This window comes from Pleurodeles waltl, chromosome 4_2, assembly GCF_031143425.1.
Source record: "Pleurodeles waltl isolate 20211129_DDA chromosome 4_2, aPleWal1.hap1.20221129, whole genome shotgun sequence".
Lineage (NCBI taxonomy): Eukaryota > Metazoa > Chordata > Amphibia > Caudata > Salamandridae > Pleurodeles > Pleurodeles waltl.
In genome coordinates, this window is record NC_090443.1 from 534360042 (window position 1) to 534386335 (window position 26294).

The window sequence follows — 26294 nt, forward strand, 5'->3', positions numbered from 1 at the left end:
TGCACTGTTATTACTGAGCTCCGGCACAACGTTGTGCACTATTATTGCTGAGCTCCAGCATAGGGTTTTATTGCTGAGCTCCAGCATGGGCTGTGGACTATTATTGCTGAGCCCGGCATGGGGTTGTGCACTATTATTGCTGAGCTCCGGCATGGGGCTGTGCACTATTAGCTGTGCACTATTATTACTGAGCTCCAGCACAGGGCTGTGCACTATTATTACTGAGCTCCACCACAGGGTTATGCACTATTATTGCCGAGCTCCAGCACGGGGCTGTGCACTATTATTACCGAGCTCCACAAGGTTTTTTACTATTATTGGCGAGTTCAAGAACGGCGCTGTGCACTATTATTACTGAGCTCCAGCACTGGGCTGTGCACTCATATTACTGAGCTCCAGTGCGGGGCTGTGCACTATTATTGCTGAGCTTCAACACGGGACTGGGCACTTTTATTACCGAGCTCCGTCATGAGGCTACGCACTGTTATTACTGAGCTCCAGCACGATACTGTGCACTATTATTACCATGCTCCAGCACATGGTTATGCACTATTATTGCCGAGCTCCAGCATGAGGCTGTCCACTGTTATCACCAGGCTCCAGCACAAGGTTTTTTACTATTATTGCCGAACTCCAGCACGGGGCTGTGCACTGTTATTACCGAGCTCCAACACTGGGCTGTGCACTTTTATTAATAAGCTCCAGCACGGCACTGTGCACTATTATTACTGAGCTCCAGCACGGGGCTGTGCACTGTTATTACTGAGCTGCAGCATGGGGTTGTGCACTATCATTACTGAGCTCCAGCACGGGGCTGTGCACTATTATTACTGAGCTCCAGCAACGGGCTGTGCACTATTAGCTGTGCACTATTATTACTGAGCTCCAGCACGGGGCTGTGCACTATTATTACTGAGCTCCAGCACGGGGCTGTGCACTATTAGCTGTGCACTATTATTACTGAGCTCCAGCACAGGGTTGTGCACTATTATTACTGAGCTCTAGCTCGGGGCTGTGGACTATTATTACTGAGCTCCAGCACGAGGTTGTGCACAGTTATTACTGAGATCCAGCACGGGGCTGTGCACTATTATCGCTGAGCTCCAGACCAGGGATGCGCACTAGTGTTAATGGAGCCAGCACTTGTCTCTGGCGTGCAGCTGGTAGGCAGCAGAGCTGTACAATGATGTCCCTGTGAGAACTTAGTGCCCCTCATCACCTGTCCTCTGACAGTGATACAGCTCAAAGGATTGGGTGGATTTAGAGTCAGGCTGATATGATGCACAGCTGGATCCAGGGTGGATTAAGGCAGTCTGGCTCCGGATGTTGCGGCCGGAATCCCAGATGCATCTCTGAACACCGGCCTGAGGAGCTTCGATGGATGCTGTGCTCAGGAGGAGCAGCTCAACGAAAGCAGGGTCCCCTCTGAGATCCCGTCAATGGTACGAAAAGCCTGACCTCTGCCCCGGATTTACACCGTCTCCTTCCTCACTCTGATCTTCCGTCCCTGCGGCTCCCCTCCTCCTTCCGACTTCGCTTGTGCTCATCACATTCATAATCCCCCTTCCCTCATTCACTCTTTCCTTCTATTCCTACCGTCATCCCCCCGTACACAACTTCCCTACCTCGTTCTTTCCTTATTTTTCTCTTTTTCTAACTTTCTCTCTCTCCCGACCTGGCATTGTTATTTTGTTTCTTCCTACATTTCTTCCTCCCTTCCTGTCACCCTCCTTTCAATACTGCCTTCCTTCCTTGCTTGTTCGCACCTTCCATTCCTTTCTTTCTTCTTTACACCTCCTTTCTCTTCTCCCCCCTCTAATCCACTGTTGTTTGTTTTGTCACCTCCCAAACCACTTCATTTATAATCCTCCTTTCTTTCCCCTCCCCATCTTGTACTTCTGTTATTTCATTCCCTACAGCCTCTACGTTTCTCACTCCGCCCTCACTTCCTTCATTCACCCTCCCTGCTTTCTCCCCTCCCTTCTCTTTCCTTCCCTTCTTCCTTCCATCCCACGTTTCCTCCAGGCTTTCCCTTTCACCTTTCTTTCCCTCTCCTTAGTTTTGTCAAACTATTTTCACCGTAGCAAACCCTGTGTCATCTTGTTTCTAACAACAGTCACCTGATATTTGTGGTGTGGTGTTGTTTTCTTGCTCTCTGTCCAGTGAAGAGATGACCTAATGGATGATCTGAGTATTTCCATGTGCTGCATGCCGCGCACAGGTTATGTTATCTGCATTAATGTAGCGCATCCCTGCCATCTGGTACACCCGTTGCACGTTTGGAATCCAGGAATCGTTTACGTTTCTAGTGTTGCTGTGGACCAGGATCAAAGTGGCCTGTAGACATTTTTGTTTTGTGATGTATAGATGTGAATCGTATTGGAGAGATGCCGGCCGCACCCTGATGTAGATCAGAGGAATGTAACGACATATTTTACTGTGTTCTTTTAGTCCTCCTGGGCTGCACTTTAGTAAATTGCTGAACTCAGGTTGGCTGTTTAGGTTGAAGGCCTAATTATGTGGCTTTGATGCATTGTGTTGTGTATGTGGCTTTGATGTAATGTGTCGTGCACGTTGCTGTGGCATATTTTAACTGAAAGCAGGTGGTCGTAAATACGGCGTGAAGCTGGCAAGTCTATGTAAACTTTATGCCTCAGAATCAGGTTGTGCAATGATGGTGCCGGGGGTACGTCTAAGTGTACTATGTTTTAATTGCAAAGTTTACATATAATCTGATACGGGTGTGCTAATGAGGTGTTGTAAGCGCGATGGCACCATGGGTTGTGTTAAAGATGGAGGACGAGGAATGATTAAAACTCATTATTCACGAGGTGGCTACTATTTTACCAAAGTTATTGTATTTTGGTTAGCATATCTGTACTAGATGTACATGCCATCTTCTGTCTGCTGTAGTCTGTTGGGTGTTGAAGTTCACACCAGAATTCAGCAGATGTTAATTCATTTTAAAAATACATCATTTATAAATCACAATCCAGGAAATTTGTTAACAGTATGTTATTTAAATCCATTTATGTTGTTGCACTTTACAGAGTGAAAGGTTAAATTGGCCCTGCAAAGATGCAAACCTAGGATCTGCAGTTTAGATAGAGATCTAAGCTGCAGGATAAATTTAGGAGCTATACGGTCTGGGAATGGAACCTTGCTGCAGGTAACAAGCAGTTGTGCGCATTGAAAGGTAAGCTAGATCTTCCAGCAGAGATACTAACACCTGTGCTGGTTTACTCAGGCTGGCCATAATATAGGAATTTCGAAATTTGCAAAAAACATAAATAAATAAAAAACACAACATTTGCACTTATTCACTTTTTTGAATAAAAATAATGTGACTGATCTTTTCATGGTGCAGTGCTGTGGATCAATTAAAGGATGTTGTGTACTTTCACTGTAATATGGCACACTTTCCATGCTCGTGCATGGTGCATCTATTAAAGATTCGCCATGGCACAAACAGAGAAAGTGTGCCGTATAGGCAGGAGTTGTCAACATGAAGTCTGCCTTAGCTTTCACCAACCTGAGCTGCTGGGAGCCTAAACAGCCAGGAGAAAATAAAAACTGCCGGAGACCGGAAGCGTCACGTTTGGTATCCTGTGCCCCCACTGGGCACCAAGCCTTCCATGCCCCCACAAGACACCCAGACCCCGGTGCTCTCCTTCTAACTCACTACTCATCTTCCCAATCAGAAGATTACAAAAAATCCTTAGCTGACTCCTAGACAACACCTCCGATATCCCATGTGAAGGCTCTCATCAGGCAAATAAAAGCAACCATACCCAACAATAATACCACACACCCTTGTTCCAATCTCACTACAAACAGTTATAGTCATCCACAACACACTAGAACAGCTAGACAGAACTTCCCTAGCATCATGCTCACAGCATCTGTCATGTGCTTGTCAAAATACTGCGAAAACAGTGGCACTCTCATGCACCACACCAACATATAACCTAGAAAATCTAAATAGATAAAACTATAGTCTTACACCACCATCCTACACACAATATTAATATTAAAAGATACCGACCCGAATTGACTAAGAAAAGGAAAAATGACTCCAGTTAATGTGCACATTTTATGATAGTATTACTGTATTATTTTGACATTTTTGCCTCTGTTAAGACTGCTTTTTTAAGGTTTCGCCTCATTAGTACCACTCCAAACAATAATAAACTACTGGAAGATGTCCACCCAACCTTTCAAATGGTATAGCACAGTGCAGCAACAAGTATTGCTGCTTTTCAGTAGCTTTTAATCTGTTTAAACTATAATCTAAAATGTTCATCTTAAAATATGCAAATTATGCAGCAAACGATGGAGTATGTGGCAAAGCAGCAAATCCATAATTATAAAGAAAACGCAGCGGCCACAGAAACGCATAATTTCAGTAGCCCTATGGAAAGCGTAACGTAAAGTAAGACTGAGCAGAGGATATCAGCCCAGAGCAACAATCACATCTCTAAATAACAATTACTCAGATGTATCCAGCAACGTGACTTTAGTTTTTGTATATGAACTACATCTGGTGAGATTGTTCTTTTCAGTTGGTCTCACTGATAAATATACTTTGCCCTCATGCAGTTAGATATTGCACAAGCGGTTTGATATACGTGACAGGCAACTCCTAACTCAGACTAGGATAGCACAATCAGAACTGGGACGTAAGGGAAGACATCAGCGGCATAGGTACAGGTAAGCTCTTGAAACAGAGACGGTATCAGGTAGAATTCTACCCAGGGCCACTCAGAGGCTTATATAACCTAATCTTCTAAAGAAACAAGATAAATAATTCTATACCTAGAGATAGGTCATTCTTCTTACTCATACAATAGCTCTGGGACTAACGGAAGTACAACTATAGGTGTCCTGATAGTAACTTACACAGCACTCCCACCACCAACACAGCCACCCACCTAGACATAGGAAATATAGGAAACAAACGTGCCATACAGGGTACAACACGACCCCCAAAAATGGGTGACAATTACACAGATACTTGTTTTGGCACAGGGTCAGAAGCATGGGCGCCTGCTGGGGAGGGCCGGGGGGAAGGGGGGGCTAGACTTAGGTACAGCCTAGTGTGCAGGCTCACAGTGCAGTGTAGCACTATGGCTGCCATAGTGTTACGTTGTCAACACTAGTACAGCCACCGTCCCCACCAAAAACAGTCCCCCCCTGAAAAAATGTCTGCGGGCGCCCATTGCCAGAAGACCCACTCCCTCACACCAGAGACATCCCTGAGAGACAACCCAAACTTACAAAAGTTCCACATAGGCTTTGATAACAGGCTGGCAAGATCCACACCTCTTACAGATCCCACCTTCAGGTAAACCCACATTTGTCTCAGGGAATACTTAGTCACTGACTGGGTCAGTGCATATTGAAAGTGTGCCCTGTGTGGAAATTCCACTCCATTGGCACACTCACAATCACAAGGCATACACCAAAGCACTGAAAGGCTAACTAATGTCAGGCATGCCACATGCAATAATATGCAACAATACATAACAGGTGCATTAACCCACCATGTAATGTAATTGACATTGGAAACTGTGATTTGTAGATTATATGCACATTTCTCCAGCAGAGTCTCAAGCCCCTGAGATATGTAATTACGATTGAAACCCATAACCTACTTCCGTTGTATGGGTCTTATTGTCAGCTGGAAAGATGGCTAGGCAAGTTGAATGCCTATAACTTTCATCTGGCATAATATGCATGTCTCAAGTTCAAATCCCTGCATGGCTAACGTACTCTTCCAACCTTCAATGGCCTTTAGATGGAGTGCCATTAATCTGGGTGATGGCAACAGCTTAAAAAGAATAAAGTATTGTGAACAGTTTGTTTCTATCTTAAACTCTTTTTATACAAGAAACAGAGAGTGAAGTGTTTGCATAACTTTAAGAGTTTTTTTTTTATCCCTATTTAACCTCATTCTAAAAAGTGATGTTGAGCAACCCTTTTAGTATACAGATGACATACACAGCAGTATAGCATACTGCAAGTGAACTTGTTCATGACAGGCAATAGCAGATAGTATTTCTGTACCCTATTTACAGGTACTAATATTAATATTATTGAAGACCTGTATTGGCCTTTGTAAGATTTTAAGCTGGGATCTTGGAAACTGAGCACATTGTTTTGCAGCAGAAGATAAGACTCCAGCATCCATCTAACCAGAAAAGGGATCTTCTGTCTATCTGCCAGGAAACCATGTGCACTGAAACCAGAACTGAATGCCAAGTGGGTGCCAAATGTGTTTTTACCCATCTGGCATTAACTTTTTTTTTGTGTTTAACAAACAAATTCTCAAAACGTGAGTTTAATTTTGAAATACAAAATAAGGAATGGCCCTGATTTGCAGGACTTTTGCCCCCTGAGCCTTAGGACAGTGATTGCTTTTCCTGCCTGGGATCACAACCCTGAGCAGTGAAATCCAGTATCTGTCAATCCACCCTAAATAGGGAGGTGTGGCACCCATTGTGAACAAGTGGTGGTATTTTACTACTGAATATTAACATCAACAATATCGTGGCATGCAAATATTGAGACCAGGATATCAAGGGACTCAATATCAAAAGGTAAGTGCTTACAGGAAAGCATAGATTTACTATTTGTAACTCCACATCTATGTACCTTGAAGATAAACATGCATGTCGAGTTAGGCATAGGAAATTCAGACTTACTTACCAGTTGATAGTTTCTTTTCTTTTTTTAGTATCACTTTATTGCACATAAAACAGAGAGAATTATGGTGACATTAACTACTGAATAGCTCGGTGAGGAAAATATTAGTACACAGTGATAAATTCCCTTTTGGGCTCTGTAAGTTCGGAAGCACCCAGCCACACACCCCGGCAATTCAAAGGGCAGCATCAAAGTTCTGGCATCTTTCACCCCAGGCATCTTGATTAGTGTTTGTAGTAGGAACACACAGCTCTCCCTGATGTACATTCGATGTCCCCCATAATTTTGCCCACTTGTGAGGACAATCTCTGCTTTTGTAGACCACCCTCTCCGCCTGCATACACCAGTCCATATCTTTCTTCCAGTCATCAAGGTGTAGTGTTGTGTCAGCTCCCCATAACTACGCTATGTTGCATTTAGCCACCATCAATCCCAGTGTAAGCCAGAGATGGTCTATGCGAGTGAGGTCGGTTTCACCCCAAATATTTAGGAGGCACCATTTCGCTGCTGGTACTATATCACACTCACACACACTGTTGATACAGTCAATCACATCTGTCAAATATTTTTGAAGTGTAGACAGCTCCATATCATATAAAACAAAGGTTCCCTCCTGACCACATTTCTTGGGGCAAAATGCCATATCTGTTTTACACATTTAGACCAATGTTGCACATGCATAATTAAATCCTATGGAGGATTTTGATCTGTATCAGGTGAAAGTTTGACCTTATGGCCACCTCTCTAGGGCCAGAGCCTCTGGCCACTCATCATCCTCCAAGCCTCCCAGATCACACTCTCAACTCCCTCGTAAAGGGATCAAAGTGACAGGGGAATGATTTAACAATTTTTGATAGGTGAGTGAGAGCGCCTTTCTGGGCATGTATTCGTCTAACAACCAATCTTCTAGTGGGTAGGATTCAGGCAGCTCTTTACCCTTTGAAAATACTTCTTGTAAGGCTTGAAGGATTTGTAGATATTGATAAGTCTCACTGGGTGCCATCTGGCCTTCTCTTTGTAAGTGTGCGAATGGAAGCACCTCACCCTGTTTCCACAAGTCACCCAACCTAGAAAGACCAATAAGATCCCACCTGTCAAAGTCCCCTTGCAAGACCAGAGTGCCCAAATGCGCAATGTCACACAGGGGAGTGGCTTACGTAATTTTACCCCGCCAGCCCATGGCATTTAGTGCTGTGTGCCAAAGAGGAAGTGTGACCTCTTTAGGACTAGCAATCGCTTTTTTTTGCGAGATCCCCCCCTTGTCCCTCTTGGACAACCCCCGGGTTGCATATTTCTTCTATCCATTCTATAGGCCAGTTCGTCCTCCAGGAGATGAACCCAGTGAATGACAGCAATTAATTGTGATGCCCAATAATCATTTTGGAGATCAGGAAGAGCAATTCCTCGATCTTACCAGCGCTTGTTCATTTCTGGAGCACTATACAAGGAGGTCCCCCAACTCAGAGAAAAGTACGGGTTGCACTGTCTATTGCCTGAAAGTAGGACAGAGAGACTGGGTAGGGTAAGTTTTGAAGTACGTTTAGAAAGGGGACTGATATTTTATTTTCTACATTCTGCCCTATCAGTATTGTTGATTCGATGTTCATGGTGTACACCCAGTGGTTGATTTCAGCCATCAGAGCCAGGTGATTTCTCATTGCAGGAGACTCTGCACTTCACTCAAAATTCACACACACACACACACACAGATGCACAAAGACACTCATGCTCACATACACACAGAGTCACACCCATACACATACACACACACACTCTATCTCTCTCACACACACACACACAAATATTTTCTCTCACACGCATATATACAAGAGCACACATACAGGAGCAAACATACAGATCATGAAGATGAGCGTTTAACAATGAGGCCATCTGACTTATTCAGGAAGTGAATATGAGGATTCCACATAACAAGTTTCGCACAAGATGCTTTCTTCAGCACTAACCACTATCAGAAAAGGTTGGTTATAAAAGGCAATTATATATAGTGCCACTGTAGGCCTGAGCAGAAAAATATTACTTCCTAACGTCTAGGTCTGTGAGTCAGGTTGTTTGCTGAACCTTCTGTTATGGTGAGCCAGATGGCATATGGGTGGTAGGGCTTGAGTTTCCTGCACTGGCAGATAACTTTGTTGATTGACTGTCTGGTTGCAGCAATGGAAAAGTAGGCACTCTGAACACTACAGGCTGTTAAATGTGTATTGCCAATGGTCCATATAGCATGAGAAAAGCAGACTGCAACCTGGCCGGGTAAGATGCTGAGACCCTACAAATAAAGCTCACACACAATTGTAAGTGTCTGAACATTTAAAATCCCTTCCATAGAGGATAGCCTTAACCCCCATGGGAAAATCGCAAGGGAATTTCCTGTGTAATATCTCTGGTATAGAGGGATGTGTTTACAACCTCTTAACAATTGGCAGCCAGGTGCATTCTGGCGTAGTAGTAGGACAGTGTGCACAGTAGTACGTGCTGTCTGGCCAAGCCAGCTGGATCCTGGTATCCTAGCTTAGGTGGTGCAGACGCAGACACCCCGCCAAGCAAGATGGGAAACCTGTACCAGCTGCCATTGTGCCATACTCCTCAAGATCAAGCCTTCGGAAGCACCAATTTACCTAGCCACTCCGGCCTCTCTGTAGCCTTTCCTAGCTTGGGAACGGTTTCCATAAAATCAGAGTAAGCCTGGTAGAGACGAAGCTACTATTCTGGGAGTAGCTTCAGGAAAATGGGATGGCAGAGACGTGAGAGCTTACCATTAGCACTGGCCACAAAGGGTGAGGTGCCCCTTGAAGGTGCTAAGAAACATCTGATACTCAACACAAATGTACAACTTATTATGTCCACACATGTGATCATTTCATTTTCAGTCTACTTGTCTTGGCAAATATATGCTCAGACCTCAAAAAAGGAGTGAGGGGAATTAGCTCGTAAAGAACTAGCACAACAGCCTTGAAAATGCAACACCTCACCTGGCCTCAAAAATACATCGTGTCTCCCTCTAACACTGCTCAGCTAGACATAAATTGGACAGTTTTTAAGTCAATAGAAATTATTTTCACACATTACATGAATTTGAACTCTAATGCCACACCTCAGCATTTTCTTTTACCTGTATTTGGCATTTTGATGATATTATGTATATTTTCCCATTTGTCTTCATGTTCTCGCTCACATTCTTCTTCCCACCACCTATCTCTCTTTTACACAATCTGTGACTGTTAGTTTGGGATCAAGTTTAAAATTTCCCCTTTACCTTCATGTAAATTTAAAATGTATGCCCCGAAGAAACAACAGAGTACAATATATATGTCGTGAAACAGGTGTTGGCCTTTCAGGTGTATCCTTCTTGAATGTTTATTGGTTAGTTAATATAAAAAATCCTTAATAAAGTAATATTTTCCTTGATCCTTAGAAGCCCTTTTCTTGTGTGAGAATAAATTCTATTGTCCTCGAACTTTCCAATTTGCATGCTCAGACTCAATATTATTTCTCTGAGTGTTTCGAAGATCCCTCCTAGGGGCAGGCCTTTGTACGCAGCTACTAAAATGGACAGTAGCACGTTCAGGTACTCACTATTGCAGGGTGCCTGCTTACCCCTGGGAAATACTCACAATATGGATCAGAGTTGAGAAGTACGTGTGTAGTTTTTGTATTTTGTGTTACACTTATTTAGCAAAAATCCACAAATTACACCATTAAGCCATGCTGCATAATTATGCGCCATTCATGGTAACATTTATTGTGAATGCACGAGAATGACAGAACGTGAACTGCTATTGCTCACAATGCTTTTATTAATTTCGGTATTTTGGGGTATACAATGCGTCCTTGCATCAAAAATTGATGCAAGGACTCATTTTGCGCTAAATAATACTACTAAATGACAGATTTGCATTTTTTGTTATTATGCATAATTGTGTGTAATTTTGCTAAAATTTGTTAATTAAGCAAAAGCACCTTATACAAATTTTGCACACCACTATTTAGGCACCAGTTTTCCAGCTCCTTCCCCCTCTGTCTGCAGCCTACGACACCAGAGATTTAGAGAAAGACTGGTACACTGAGTGCTGCTGCCTTTGGAGGAGATGCTGGGAAGGGTGTAGGAAAATGGAACCTCGAAGGGTTCAGCCTCCCCATCCTCCTGCCAAAGGTAAGGTACCTCCATGGTATACTATGAACCAGCTCATTAGAGACACACACACCCACTTAGGGACTGATATAGAGTTTGGCGGAAAGGTCACTCAGTCACAAATGCGAGGGGTATCCCGCCGTCGTATTACGATATACTTAGGCTACTATGGAATTGTAATACTGTGGACGGGATATCCGTCATGTTTGTGATGGAGTAATCTCCTCTGCCAACCACTAAATCAGGCTTATAGTAGTGTCCAGCTACGATTGCCTCAATGTCTCTGTTTTTTTTCTTTTTTTTTCTTGATCCCATGACATTTGGGAAAGCATGTCAAAGGGTTATGTCTGGGCCATCCCTGATGAAGAGGAAGGGAAAATGGAATGTGCTTACATTTTGTAGATGGCCAGCAGCTGGGTGCAGACTGCGTCTAGAGGGCAGCGTGCACAGAAGCACACAAAGGGGTATATTTACTAAGACTTTGTGCTGCGTTTACATCACAAAAGAGACACTGTTACACCGCAGCGCTCGCTGCGGCCGCGGGCTCAGGTTGCCGCGGCGCGGCACGTTAATTTTGCCGCGGCCGACGCCCGGGCCGCGGTAGACGCCAAGGCAGACACCCAGGTCGCGGGGGTCGCCGCGGCTCCGGCGAGGGCCATAAAGGCTCCAGGGAGCCGGTCTGGGGGTCACGGCGCTCGCCGCTCCCCCTTTTTCAAGTTCTGCCTTAAAGGCAGACGCGGCAGAGCCTGAAACCCCGAGGGGGTTTCAGGCATGGCCGCACACAGCGCATTATGCGCTTAACATTTATTTCTCTTGCATGTATTCACCTGCCCACCACCACTTACCGATGTTCCTAGGACAAACCGAACCCTTACACTGGGGGTTCTTTATACTTGCCTTTTTTCTCTTCCCAGCATGCTTACCACTTCCTCTCTACCCAGCATGCATTGTCTAACACACATACCTAATTCATTACTGTTTTCTTTTCCCCAATCCAAGATGGCGGTGTTCTACTTCCTGTTTCCTGTTTCCTGTCCAGGGGTATTTAAGGGGATTCCAACTGCCTGTTCATTGCGTTGCAACACTCCTTGGTGATAGTCACGCTCCTATTTGATATCCTTCTGCGAATCCTGTCTGTTCCTGATTTCTTTGTTTTCCTGCCTTCCTGAACTGCGGTCCTAATACCCTGGTGTCCTCCTTTCGTTTCAGGGAGTTCCTGTGGAGGTTTTTTACCCTACTGGGGTTTTTCCTCTGGGACTCCTTCTGGAGGGCACGGACTGTAGTGGTTCACTCATACCAAACAGCACCGTGGCTACCGGAAGGGGTCGCCCCTACCTCGGCCAGAGCAGAACCCGTCGGAACAAGGACCGTTCCCCTACGCCTCTCCGCTGCGAGGGTAAGACCGTTGAGAACCGCGACAGATTGCAACGCCCACAATTCCTGTTGCAGTCCGGAACTATGGATAACCCAGTGGTAAACACGGAACCTACTAACCAGGACCTGCTGGCAACGATACAACAACAGGCTCAAGAACTCCAGCAATTACGTACTGAGAATACTGTTTATCGACAAACCTTTGCCTCCAGGACCACAGATGTCCCTGCAGTAGCCGCCTCTACACCTCGATTTTCCGGGGATCCCACCACATTAAAAGATTTCCTGGATGCCTTAACGGTGTACTTTGCCTTTCGCCCCTCGCAATTTGTACAAGATAAGACCAAGGTGGGGTATTTGATTAGTGCCTTATCAGGACCAGCCTTGGCCTGGGCCACACCTCTAGTAACCAGAAACGATCCCTGTCTATCTAATTATTCCACCTTTATCACTACTTTTAAACAGATGTTTGAACGCCCTGGACTCGAGGCGTCAGCAGAAGAGGCTCTTTGCGAAGTCCAACAAGGGAGTCAGGATGTATTACAATACATCACCCGTTTCAGACAATTAGCTGCAGAAACAACCTGGGTGGAACGTACCTTGGTGACACTCTTCCGTAGAGGTCTAAGAGAGGACATCAAAGATGAACTAGTACATTCTGCCAGGATAGAAAACCTCAAAGGGTTGATGGACCAAGCACTAACTATAGAGTATCGGTTAAATGAACGACGAATGGAGAAAAAGAAGAGTCGTTTGCCTTTTCACTCAGTACCATCTCGTCCCTTCGCCCATCGTTCCGAGGAAGCCCGCCCTGAATCCAAAGGGAATACCGAGGAAGAGCCCATGCAGATTGACACAGCTCGCGGACCTCTATCCGCCAGCGAAAGGGAACATAGACGAAGGAAGGGGCTTTGCCTATATTGTGGTGCAGCTGGTCACCTAATTCGCGCTTGCCCCATTCGTCCAACCAAGCCCTTGGGAAACGCCAACTCCCGTCCCCAGTAAGAAGGGTGAGGACGGGATATCGTGATATACCTTCTATTTGCTCTTCCAGGGAGGAAGGAACTGCTCTTTTTCTCTTACCAGTTATCCTCCATTTAACTGATGGCCGCGAAGCAAGAACTTTGGCTTTATTGGATTGCGGAGCCAGTGGCCTATATTTAGATGAAACCTGGGCCAAAGAACAACAAATAACACAAATACCCAAAGAAATACCAGAACAGGTACATACTGTTGATGGGTCACTCTTGGCCTCTGGACCGGTACAATACACCACCCCTACTTTCTGTTTACAGTTCGGTAAACATCAGGAAATTCTCTCGTTTGACTTAATCTCATCACCACACCATGTCATGATCCTGGGAATTCCATGGCTTACACGGCACAATCCTTACATCAACTGGGAAACAAAAACCATTTCGTTATCCTCCCATTTTTGTCAACACCATTGCTATCCGGCCGGGGATTATTGGTCCCCAAAAAGTCTCTCAACAGCACCTGCCCAGGTGGGAGGATCCATTAATGTTCTACAGGGAGTTCCCAGACAGTATCAGGACTATATCGATGTATTCCAGAAGCCAGAAAGACCTGAATTGCCACCCCACAGAGAATACGACTGTGCCATTTCTTTAGAGCCAGACACTGTAGTTCCTTTTGGGCGGATGTACTCCCTCACCGAACCAGAGAAACAAATTCTGAAGGAGTACCTAGATGAGAATCTACAAAGTGGGTTAATAACTCCCTCCTCTTCACCCGCCGGGGCTCCTCTTTTCTTTGTACCAAAGAAAACCAAAGACCTGCGTCCCTGTATCGACTTCAGAGGGTTAAACAGGATCACTATCAAAGACCGGTATCCGCTACCCCTCATCAAAGACATCTTAGAAGCAGTCAGAGGAGCCAAGAGGTTCACTAAGCTGGATCTCCGAGGAGCCTATCATCTGCTAAGAGTCAGAGAAGGTGATGAGTGGAAGACCGCCTTTAGAACACCTTTTGGTCACTACGAATATAGAGTAATGCCCTTCGGACTCACTAATGCCCCGTCCATCTTTCAAAGATTCATGGATTCTATCTTTTCTGATCTTTTGCAACAAACAGTGGTAGTGTATCTTGACGATATCCTAATTTATTCGGTTCATCCAGAGGAACATTCCAAACACGTCCGCCAAGTCTTAGAAAGACTCCGACAACATCATTTGTTCTGTAAGCCTGAAAAATGCGAATTTGATCAGATAGAAGTGAAATATTTGGGATACTGTATAGACCAAACCGGAATTGCCATGGACTCAGACAAAGTACAGGCTATATTGAACTGGCCATCTCCTTCTTCCATCAAGGAGACTCAATGTTTTCTGGGACTAGCCAACTTCTACCGGCAGTTCATAGCAGACTTTGCCCAGAGAACCAGCTTCATTACTCAAACCCTCAAAAAGGAACACCTAAAGAAAGGTTTTTGTTGGACACCAGGCGCTGAGTCAGCTTTTCAGGACTTAAAGAAAGCCTTTAGTCAAGCCCCTATTCTTCGACACCCAGACACTAGCAAACAATTCATTGTTGTCACAGACGCCTCAGAAAGAGCCATTGGGGCTGCCTTGTTACAAAGACAAGACGATGATGACCTAGAACACCCTGTATTCTATCTATCCCACATTCTATCTGATTCTGAGCGAAACTATTCCGTGCTAGAACGCGAATTACTCGCCTTAAAGGTCGCGTGCACTGAATGGAGACACTTTTTGATGGGATCAAAGGAGCCCTTCGAAGCCCGGACCGATCATAGAAATCTACAGTGTTTAAGAAATTTCCAGTGCCAAAATAGCCGGCAAGCTCGATGGGCCTTCTTCTTCAGCCAGTATGATTTCTATATCACCTACATCCCTGGTTCTCAGAACATCCTGGCGGATGCCCTGTCCCGACGTTATCCTGGGTGCGGTGATTCCGCGGTTCAAAACTTATTCGACAACAATAAAATCATAGGGGTAGCACAGACCTTTTTAGATCAAGTTAAGTCTGAATATGCCCGTCTACACGAAACAGAACTAAAGAGGTTACGTCCACAGCTGCACATAGATCATGACTACTATTATCATGATAAGGCCCTGTTTTTACCCACTAAAACAGTGCAAATCGAAGCCTTACACATGTGCCATGATTCTCCTATTGCGGGTCATCGAGGAGTGAAAGCGACTCAAGATCTTTTGCTTCGCTCTTTCTGGTGGCCAACTCTCAAGGCTGACACTGAGGCATATGTGTTATCCTGTCCTACATGTGCTCAAGCCAAGACACCCCGAACCAGACCTGTGGGCTTACTCCGCCCATTACCTGTTCCCCCAGGCCCATGGCTTACCATATCCACCGATTTTATGTGCGCCTTACCTTCCTCAATGGGAAACCACGTCATAATGGTAACTGTGGACTCCTTCACCAAGATGGCCCACTTCACGGCCTTGAGAAAGTTACCCACGGCAAAGGAGTTAAGTCAGGTCTTTATTCAAGAAATTTTCAGGCTACATGGGCTACCCCAAGTTATTATATCAGACAGAGGTCCCCAATATATCTCCCGTTTCTGGAACCAATTCTGCAAGATCTTGGGGATCCAGGTGGCCTTGTCATCCGGGTTCCACCCTCAAACCAATGGACAAACAGAACGACTCAATCAGGGTCTCGAGCAGTACTTACGTAGCTTCTGTAACGCTACACAAAGTAATTGGGCTCCCTACTTACCGCTTGCCGAATTCTCCTATAATAACTCTCTACACAGTGCCTCTAAAGTCTCTCCTTTCTATGGCTCCTAAGGTTTCCATCCCAGGGCCTTCCCAACTCCCCTGAGAGACAACTCCAACCTTCCCGCCATCTCCTCTTTCGTTCGACAGCTACGGGGTATACAGCGAATTATCCATTCTAACCTTGTGTCCACCAAGTCCCGCATGAAGACAATAGCAGATAGGAGACGCTGTGCGGCTCCTCTATATCAAGTCCATGATAAGGTCTGGCTCTCCTCTAGATTCCTACCTCTCCGACTCACCCAAAACAAATTCAAGCCCCGCTTTTATGGTCCCTTTCTCATTCTCAAGAAGATCAACCCAGTGTCCATGCGTCTTCGCCTACCTCGGACATGGAAGATCCACCCAGTATTCCATGTCTCGCAACTGAAACCTTACCGTTCTGATCTCTTTCATAGGCAGTTGCCCTGTCCCCCTCCTTTGTTGGTTGACAATGTGCCTGAATACGAAGTGCAGGAGGTCTGTGACTCTCGATTTTTCCATGGGCGCCTCCAATACCTTATTCATTGGAAGGGGTACCCTTTGAGTGAGTGTTCCTGGGAGGATGCCTCTTCAGTCCATGCTCCTCTTTTAATCCGCCGCTTTTTTCGGCTCTTCCCTCACAAACCCGGGGCCTCGGGGAGGGGGCATACTGTTACACCGCAGCGCTCGCTGCGGCCGCGGGCTCAGGTTGCCGCGGCGCGGCACGTTAATTTTGCCGCGGCCGACGCCCGGGCCGCGGTAGACGCCGAGGCAGACACCCAGGTCGCGGGGGTCGCCGCGGCTCCGGCGAGGGCCATAAAGGCTCCAGGGAGCCGGTCTGGGGGTCACGGCGCTCGCCGCTCCCCCTTTTTCAAGTTCTGCCTTAAAGGCAGACGCGGCAGAGCCTGAAACCCCGAGGGGGTTTCAGGCATGGCCGCACACAGCGCATTATGCGCTTAACATTTATTTCTCTTGCATGTATTCACCTGCCCACCACCACTTACCGATGTTCCTAGGACAAACCGAACCCTTACACTGGGGGTTCTTTATACTTGCCTTTTTTCTCTTCCCAGCATGCTTACCACTTCCTCTCTACCCAGCATGCATTGTCTAACACACATACCTAATTCATTACTGTTTTCTTTTCCCCAATCCAAGATGGCGGTGTTCTACTTCCTGTTTCCTGTTTCCTGTCCAGGGGTATTTAAGGGGATTCCAACTGCCTGTTCATTGCGTTGCAACACTCCTTGGTGATAGTCACGCTCCTATTTGATATCCTTCTGCGAATCCTGTCTGTTCCTGATTTCTTTGTTTTCCTGCCTTCCTGAACTGCGGTCCTAATACCCTGGTGTCCTCCTTTAGTTTCAGGGAGTTCCTGTGGAGGTTTTTTACCCTACTGGGGTTTTTCCTCTGGGACTCCTTCTGGAGGGCACGGACTGTAGTGGTTCGCTCATACCAAACAGCACCGTGGCTACCGGAAGGGGTCGCCCCTACCTCGGCCAGAGCAGAACCCGTCGGAACAAGGACCGTTCCCCTACGCCTCTCCGCTGCGAGGGTAAGACCGTTGAGAACCGCGACAGACACAAATTGATGGAAAATCTTTTTTTCACAATTTACTTTGCCTTGAAAGTAGCGCAAAGCAATAACCACCCAGGGGTTTCGATGCAGAACACTATGGACTTGCATAAAAAATTACACTCTTTTGAAATAGGCACTGCCAAGGAGAAATGCTTTTATTTCTCTTTTTTCTGAATTTGCATGTGTGCTCCACAGTACAGCACACAGAGTAGGAAAAGTTTTAAAGTGACTGTAAGCATAGTATTTTGTACTGGAAGAATAACCTTCCAGTACAAAACCTACACTAGATTCACGCAGACACCTCTTCACTATGGCACAAAGGTTTTTGCGTGGTGCTCAGCAGGTTGATTGTGTGCTGGTCTTAGAGAGAGAGGAGGAAAATGTGATATCTCTGTTGATATGGAGCTGTCCTGCTCTCTCCTTCTAATGTAACACAGCACAGCATTTTGGCTGCTGCACTCCTTGCAAATATAATAAATAGATCCCAAAGTCTGGCCAAGTCAGCTGGCTCTTGGTTCACCAGTTGATGCAGGTGCACTGGCACCTGCCCAATCACAGTCGCAGGAGGTAATCCTGACTGTGGCCTTTAGAGCTGGGCACTGGCTCTGTTCACTCCCCAGCACTCTGGTCAAGCCCTTCAGGAACCAGCTGTTCCAACCCCTCTGTGACCCTCTTGAGCTTGAGAACAAGAGTTTTAGGAAAGTGTGCTACCCTCAGAAAACCTGTCGGAGCAGAAGTTGCTCAAAAAGGGACATTCCTGGGAAACACTAAGGTGCCCCAATGCTAGTTCTAAGGTTCACTTCATAGGAGGGCCATCCAGAAAAACACATTTTTTTTTTAAAATATGTCCTTGTCATGTTCACTTTACTACTAGAAAGGTAGTTGCTCTGTAAGTCTATAGGTAGCTGCTGCCCAAGAGAAAGCATGTCATAGGAGGATTTCCCCTCCCTAGCAAAGGACAGAAATGGAATGTGCATAGGTGATCTGAAGCTGGATGGAGGCCGTCTTTCCAGGGCCACATAAGTGTCTGGCCAAGCTAACTGACTCTTTGCTTCTCAAATGTATAAGGTGCAGCGAGGTAGTCCTAGTTGGGCCTTCAGAGTCGCTCAACAGGAATTTCTAACCCAGTACTGAGGATCATGCCCTAGCAGGCACCAGTTCTTCCCAACCCATGAGACCTCTGAATACATCCCGCAGCCTAGGAATGATCAAAGAACCAGAGAACTAGGTCACTAGATGCAATCAAAGCTCCCAAAGGATATGCTGGGAAAGGAGCAGAGAAATGTAACTGGAAAATGGTAACCTGCCTGCATGCAGATCCTAAGGGACACTTAATGGACAAATCCTCAATAATGTTTTTTGTCTCCAAATGTGAATTTGTATTTTCACTCTATTTTAGTTATTTTTCATTTCCAGAAAGAAAGTCAGTTTTATCCAGAAACGTCCTCTTGCTGTTTTCAATAAAATCATTAATATTGGTCCGAAGTATCAGTTTACCTTTTTTCGATACACATAACACGGGTCCTTGAATAATTTTTATTTTTTTACCTTTTTGATTTAAAATGCTTGTTTATTTCGTCTAGAAATAACAACGTGTCATTTTCCGACAATACACTAATGTCATTTCCAAAGATCAACTCATTGTTATCCGAATCTACACTTCTTTTGTCCCCAGATACCTCAAATACCCTCAGTGTTCTATTTGTTTTCTACCCGAATTTCAACTTTAGGTTTTGGATAGTTATTCTCATTTTTTACTGTACCACATAAATACAGACTCATATTCCTATATGCAGTCTTTAAAGCTCATGCATCACCCTCGTGAGGTGGGTACAGCAGGAGCAACTCCTCTGTTAAAGCGAAAGAGCATCACACCACTGAAATGCCCCAAGAGACGAAAAATAAAATGAAGTTAATTCATTACCATTTTATTTTTCCTCAACACGCCCCGAACCAAGTGGCAGGATGGGGCCGAACCTACTGAGCGGCAGCAGCTGCAGGGAGGAGTGGTGCGCTGCCTGTGCAGTGATTTAAAGTGTGCATTTCTTTTACGATTTCTATCTTGCGACGGTCAGCCAGGCATGCGTATTTTAAGCTTCTCTAACCCTAAAACAGCTGGGTTAGAGAAAGCACAGGCCTCTTTAAGAGAACTGTGAGAGGCCGCTCACCCCAATGCTGTTGCCGTTTTCATGCTGCTTGCCAGCAAGAAAGCAGCACCAGGATTGTTTAGGGGTATTTGCTGGAGCCCGGGAGCCCAAAGGAGACAGAGCAGAACATGGACTGGAGTGAGAACGTTGTGCAGCAAAGAAGGTAAGTGTTTTTTTTTTTTTTTGCTGTCGCCACTCACCTTGCATGCATGCACCCACCCACCACACATTTCCTGCCCCTCCACTCCAAGTACTTGCCAGCCACCACTGAGGTACAGCCTTATAGGCTCAGATATAGCATCAGACACCCGACACCAAATCTTAAGTACATGCAGTGTTATCATGAATGTGCAATCAAAATATATCAGGATTTGCCACAATACACCATGGAGGACCATGGTATGCCAAGGATCACCATGAAATGGTATTTAACCATGATATGGCAAGTGTCACCGCCATACATGAGGTATCACCATCATTTACCAGGTGTCGTTAAGATATTTTAGGTGTCAAAATCATATGCCAGGGTCATTGAGGCACTCAGTGATGGACTATATTGCCTATTTTCAGAAGATACCATGAGCAATGTATTCTATTAAAGAGAAAGTTCAACCCAATAAATTTTTCAACTTTGAACTGCCTGAAATAAAGATTTCTGCTATCAACCGGCGTTTTTATTTTTTCAAGGTACCTTTTCTCACTTTTTTAGCAGCTGAAAAAACTCTTGCGATCCACCATCTTTCTCATCCTTGCTATTCACGTACATATTCCAAAAGGAAGAGATGGACTTTTCTCGAATAGTAGCCAATGGCTGCCAAAGATACTGGTGTAGAGCAAAGAGGGACAGTAATTATGAAGAACAATTGCAATTTAGGGCGAGGACTTAGGGGCTCATTTAGAGTTTGGCATGGTGTAAGCCCTACTGTAATTTGGTTGGAATGCCACCTCATCAATGTTGTGATTTCAAGCTCCATTCAGAAGAAGGGAATCTGCTGATTATGTGCTGGTGGAACCTCTGTCGGGATGCAGCCAGGGCACAATCACTGACAGCCCTTTAGTAAACCAAAATCATACATTGCTAGCCCATAACACAATGTAGATTAGCCCTGCCATTGTCTGCTTGACAAAGACAAAAGCGAAGACAGACGTGCTTAATCACCATTTCTCACAGTATTGACACAAATATAGTAAACTAAGGAACAAATCATAGAAAATTTTAAAAAGCTCTCTGGCATGGTCCAAATAAAAAATACACCCCATTAATAAAACGTGTAAATGCATAAAATGCTTAAACATGACCTTTACAATTTACAGGTTCTGTAAACACATTTTAAAAACAAAATAAAACAAGACTGATTTGCATATGGCTGGGTCCAAACTGAGATGGCATGGTGAGCAAAAGAACAATGGATTGGAATGCTACTCCGAGCGATTGCCAGTGGTCTAACTTAACTCAAGCAGCCTCCCATCACCTTTTGTGTGTTTAATAAACAGAGGTTCAGCCATACACAAATTATGACCCTATTGGCAAGATGTTACCTCGGAACCAAATTCACTTGCCAAAATTCAAACTGTTGAGGTCAAACGTGGAGAGGTGGCAGTCATATTATGCCTTCTTTCTTTTCCGATTCACAGATTAGACCATTTTATTTCAGTCCACCACACACCAAAATCAACATTCTCTGCTTTCAAGCCTTGAATATGTGGGGCTAAAAGCACAGGTTTTGATTTTCCTGCTTTCAAGGATGACCAGTTGCTTTCCAGTAAGTTGCAATAACTAGTGGTTTATAGCGGTTCCATCGTGCGCTGGTCTGGATTTCCTGATATAAGAACAACTGTGATTTTTCTACCTGCACTTTCACTATCTGTACCGGAACCTTTCTCGGAAATGGGGATCGGTTTTCGCTATCTTTGGGTAAAGTTCCGCTGTTCAAACATTGTACATTTTTTAACAATATTTGCAAGCTTCTAAAAATGTAAAAGGCTGCAAGTTTTAAAATGATTTTCAGATAAAACGTGTGCAAAATTATGTTCTGCAGAAATAACTTCAGGCACAACACACTATAAATAGGATAATTTATTTCCAAATAAATGCCTGTGTAAAAAGTATTACACAATAGCATTTTTTCTGGGAATTTTCACCGTGGCACAAAATTTTGTGAAGGTGACACCGTTTCAAAGTTTGTGACTTTTGTAACAGCTGGCCAGCGCAATTCTAATTTTGCATGTCCCAGGCAATATGCCCAAACCTGTCAGAACAATTTGGATTCAGGAGCGAATTCTTGCAACGTAAATGTCTATGGGCCATTGTGACCGTCGTATCAGCCAGTGCTTTCTCAGTCTTTGAGAGCTCTAGAGGTAATGACCTCCTCTCCTTGTTGCTGTATATAATTAGCATGTGGGAATTGTTTCTCATCAACAATTTGTTTTTTTATGTTATGAATTTTAAAATAAGACCTAATTTGGTATCTTAAGACAACAGTCAACAGATTGCTCATGTCAAGTTATAGGAGGAGGATATAGAGAATTATTATCAAATTGCGCAAATATTTAATATGTTTAATTAGTCAAAAAGGCACAAAGTATACAATCATGTACTAATGGATGCCATTTCGACCCCTGACTTGCCCCTTGCGACCCCTGGAACCCCTTTGCACCCCCTGGCCTTAAAGATGGCAACATTTAGTGCCTGGAACGTCAGTTGAGTCTACACTTGCCTAGTTTTCTGTCATTTTTTTAAATTACACACATAGTGAATAATATTATTGACTGTGTTTAAAAAAATGGAGTACAGTTAGCTGGAATATGACACTATCTGACAGCTAAAGTAAATAAAAATGCTTTTAAATGTCTGTTGTATGTCTGCTTGGGGGTGAGAGTGTGTATGTGAGAGAGAGAGTGTCTGAGTGTGTATGTATCTGTAAGCATGTGTGAGTGTGTGTGTGTGTGTGAGCCAAGGTAAAGGATAAATGCATGTGATGTCACTCCCCCTACCACTGGCATTTTGGTGAATTGACATACATGCAAGCACTTCTTATTTCTTCAGGGGAAAAAAATAAAAAGTCTCAACCAGAGAACCATTAGAAGAACATGTATAAGTAAGTGTTTTTTCACTGCACTGCATTGTACAATGACCGTATTATTGAGAATTAAAATAACAATAGTAACAAAACCAATACAATGGTAATAAAAGCAGCATAACAATAACACACACAAAACAAGAGCAAATTAATAATATTAATGATGATAATAATACTAATAATAGTAATAATAATAATATGAATACTTAAGTAAGCAGAGGCAAATGTCAAATTTCAAAGGCAGCTTTATTCATGAATTCACGGGTCCATATGTTTAGAAATAACTTGTCCGATAAGTGAAACATCTGTCAGAACCTTTATGCATGAAATCCACAAAGATGTGCAAATACACGATCCAATCATAATACAGAAAACGGTGATTTCTTTATCACTTTGTGCAAATGCATGGTGTAATGTTGATCAGAAGATGCATGGAGTTACACAAACATTAAGCATCTAACCAATCACAGTAAAACAATATTTCATGATGGCAGCGTGCCACAAGATGATCACCAGCAGGACCTTCACATTACTCAAATGGTTGGGACTTTCCAAGGCATTAACAAAATCATTTCTTCCCAAACCTGTCCAGACCTATGTGGACATCCAGGTGCCTGTCTGTTGCTGGGCAAATAAAGCAATGCATGTCATGTGAGGTGTCTCTTTTAAGCAAGCCTTGCATTACAAGCTATTTGTCTGGGTACATTAGTTTATATGCGGTCATCCCAATTCTGAACACGCTTTGCAGGACTTCGTCATAATTGAATATCATAAGGTGAACAAGACAAGATGGTTTCCACATCAAATAAAACACGCTTCTACACAACTACTACAATTAAATCTAATGATAATACAAATAAATAGTGATAATATGAATATTAATATTAGTTATAATAACAGTACCTATTTGGATTACAAGCTGACAGACATCAGCTGCATACAAAATAAACCTATAAACACATGAATTGTCCATCTTCTTATTCTATAGAGAGACTAGTCTTTCGATCATTGCCAAATGGTTTTGTCAAATTTGAGAAGGTAGATTAGGAGACTGACCAGTTTAGATACATTTTGTTTCTCCATCTTGCAGAAGTAAGAATTAAAGCGATTGCTACACATTTATAAGCCACCTTCGCTCTGGGAATTTTCATTTTATTTGATTAGTCCCATACTATGAGCATAATGTCATGCTGTGCTACAGAGATAATAGTACAACTTTATCCTTTGTTTCCTCCATATATATTTCACAATGACATGTGTCTAGTTGTTTTCAACTCCCCATCTAGAACAGTAACCCTGGGCCCCAAATCTCACTCCAGATATCATTCAAAATTGCATAGAGAAATAATACATAAAGCATGAAACATTCATACAGACACATATTCAAAATTATCCAGGCGTATGTGCTTGCCAGTGCACTTATGCAGGCTGGCCTGGATTTCTCTATGATCCAACTAGAAAGGGCTCAATCATGTTTCACTGTCGACAAACAGTGTTAGGTAATGTGAGAAGAAATGTATTGAAAATTGGCCTTCATCTTGGATTAGTTAAATATAGGGAAGTAGTTGATCATCTAGTACCTGATTGATTCGAAGTGGTTTGCTAAGCACCTTTAGATTATGTTGGTGAGACAGGGAAAAGAGGTATCCATTTGCTGCATACACAAAAGTGTTAGTAGAAAGGTTAAATGAAGTAAATCCTCTAGAATCGTATTTGAGAACTATGGGAAAATTCAATATTTGTTACAAATATCCCTCAATTGTATATTTTTGTGAAGTGATCTTTAAATTGCATTTATCCTATTCGATGTTTTTGCAGATGACATGTCTTTACAGGCTGGGAGCTCATAAAATGGCCTAGAAACTGCAATTGCGTGTGTTTTACAGCACTGTGAATACAGGCAAAACCTACAATTAACTGCCAACATCTGCTTAATGGAGTTGCATGGAAATTTGCATTATTTTAATTAGCATTAGCTGCATAAAATAAAATTGTGGAAATTGATAATATGTGCAATGTGGAACATAGTGAAAACTGGATTTATGTTTTATTGTGTCTCTCTAATACGTGCACCTCACTAAATTATAAGTAAATCTAAAAATGTCCTAACATATTGCAGTTTGATTGGCTTGCTCGAGCAGTCACTTCTAGCAAGATGTATCATAAAACAAAACGAACCTGCTGAAACTATTGCATTACCAATGGCTGCCAGTAACGTTTATCACACTGATATTTCCCTGATGTTGAATAACTAAAACAAAATGAATCAACACAATAAATACAACTCTATCATTAGAAATGTCATTGGCAATTTACATTGTGGATATCCATACCCTTATGAAAAAGGCCCAGGTTATTAAAGAGCATCTCCGAAGTTTATCGTAATATTTGGTCTCAAAAAGAAAAAATAGATAAACATCTACCTAAAAGAACGACGGTTCTTACAATATTTCATAGAATATCATTTCTTTAGATAAAGCAGCTTCGGTTCTCATTACTTTTAAAACGAATGTTAAGTTCACTTACAGCTCATGAACATCTGTCTCTTTCAGTAGTGACAAGATGTGCTCAATGTAAACAGAGGCAGACAGCGTTCCCTCTTTAGTAACTTTTCGACCTATTTTTCCAATAGAAGAAACGTTGTTGTTTTTACAGTTTGCCTTAGCTGTGCTTATTTTTGGTGTCACACTTTTGATCTGCGGATCCTTTGTATCAAATGGAGAATGAACAGGGAGTAATGGCAAGGTGGCAATCATAACTATTTACACAGGTAACCTCTTTGCAAATAAACAGCAATGGGATTCCACAAGGCAAAATAATACCATGTCTCCATTAGGATTCAGTGAACTTCAAGGTTTTCATAAATGCAGAAATTACACTAATTAATTCTTACCAAAGGCTTCAATAGTATTCCACCTCATGCCTCTTTCATCCACCTCCAGACGCTCCCTGCCTCTTTAGCTCACTCTTGCAGGTTTCTTTTCCCTGCTTTCTTCCTTTGACGCTGTTTTTTTACTTTCTCTTCCTTTCTCTTTTTTGTGTTTTTCTCTCTCTTGCTGTCGATCAAAGCCTACTGAGGAAAAATAAGTGCCAGTAAATTAGTGCCAGTAAATTAGTGCCGGTGGGCCCCACCTGCAACCACCTGCTCAAACTAAGAACTGGATTCACCAAATTATGGTGGCATTGGCAGAACCATTGATACTGATATAATTTCTAACGGCAGACCCCAAAGGTTGGCGTTCATCTATGGAAATGGCATAACCAATGTATGGAGTTTTTTACGAGAATGTTGGTGCCATTTAAGGGCTTCTGCTGTCCGCGAACCCCATGGTTTTAATAGCAGCCTCGGACAGGAAAAATACAGGCAGAGACTACAGTTAAGCAGTTGCCATAAAAAATGCATTATACTTGGGTCACCTCCACTAAACTAGGGTTTTAGAGCATAAGCGTACAATTGAATATTTTTTCAGACACGAGGTTGGTCGTATGGATTGAAACATTGCGTCACGGGTATCTTTTGATT

The 26294-nt window shown here is 43.5% G+C and overlaps 1 protein-coding gene across 2 annotated transcripts in view; it reads left to right on the top strand.

Annotated features, from left to right (window-relative positions):
* RGS8 (regulator of G protein signaling 8) overlaps positions 1-26294 on the top strand; it is a 292063-nt gene that overhangs the window by 82393 nt on the left and 183376 nt on the right. Inside the window, exon 1 of one of the 2 annotated variants that reach the window (XM_069232062.1) lies at positions 1354-1442. The exons of the other annotated variant lie outside the window; for it this stretch is intronic. Coding sequence (XP_069088163.1) covers positions 1378-1442 — 65 coding nt within the window. The 5' untranslated portion in view covers positions 1354-1377. Of the gene's footprint in view, positions 1-1353; positions 1443-26294 lie in introns of those variants that run through there. 2 annotated transcript variants of the gene reach the window in all.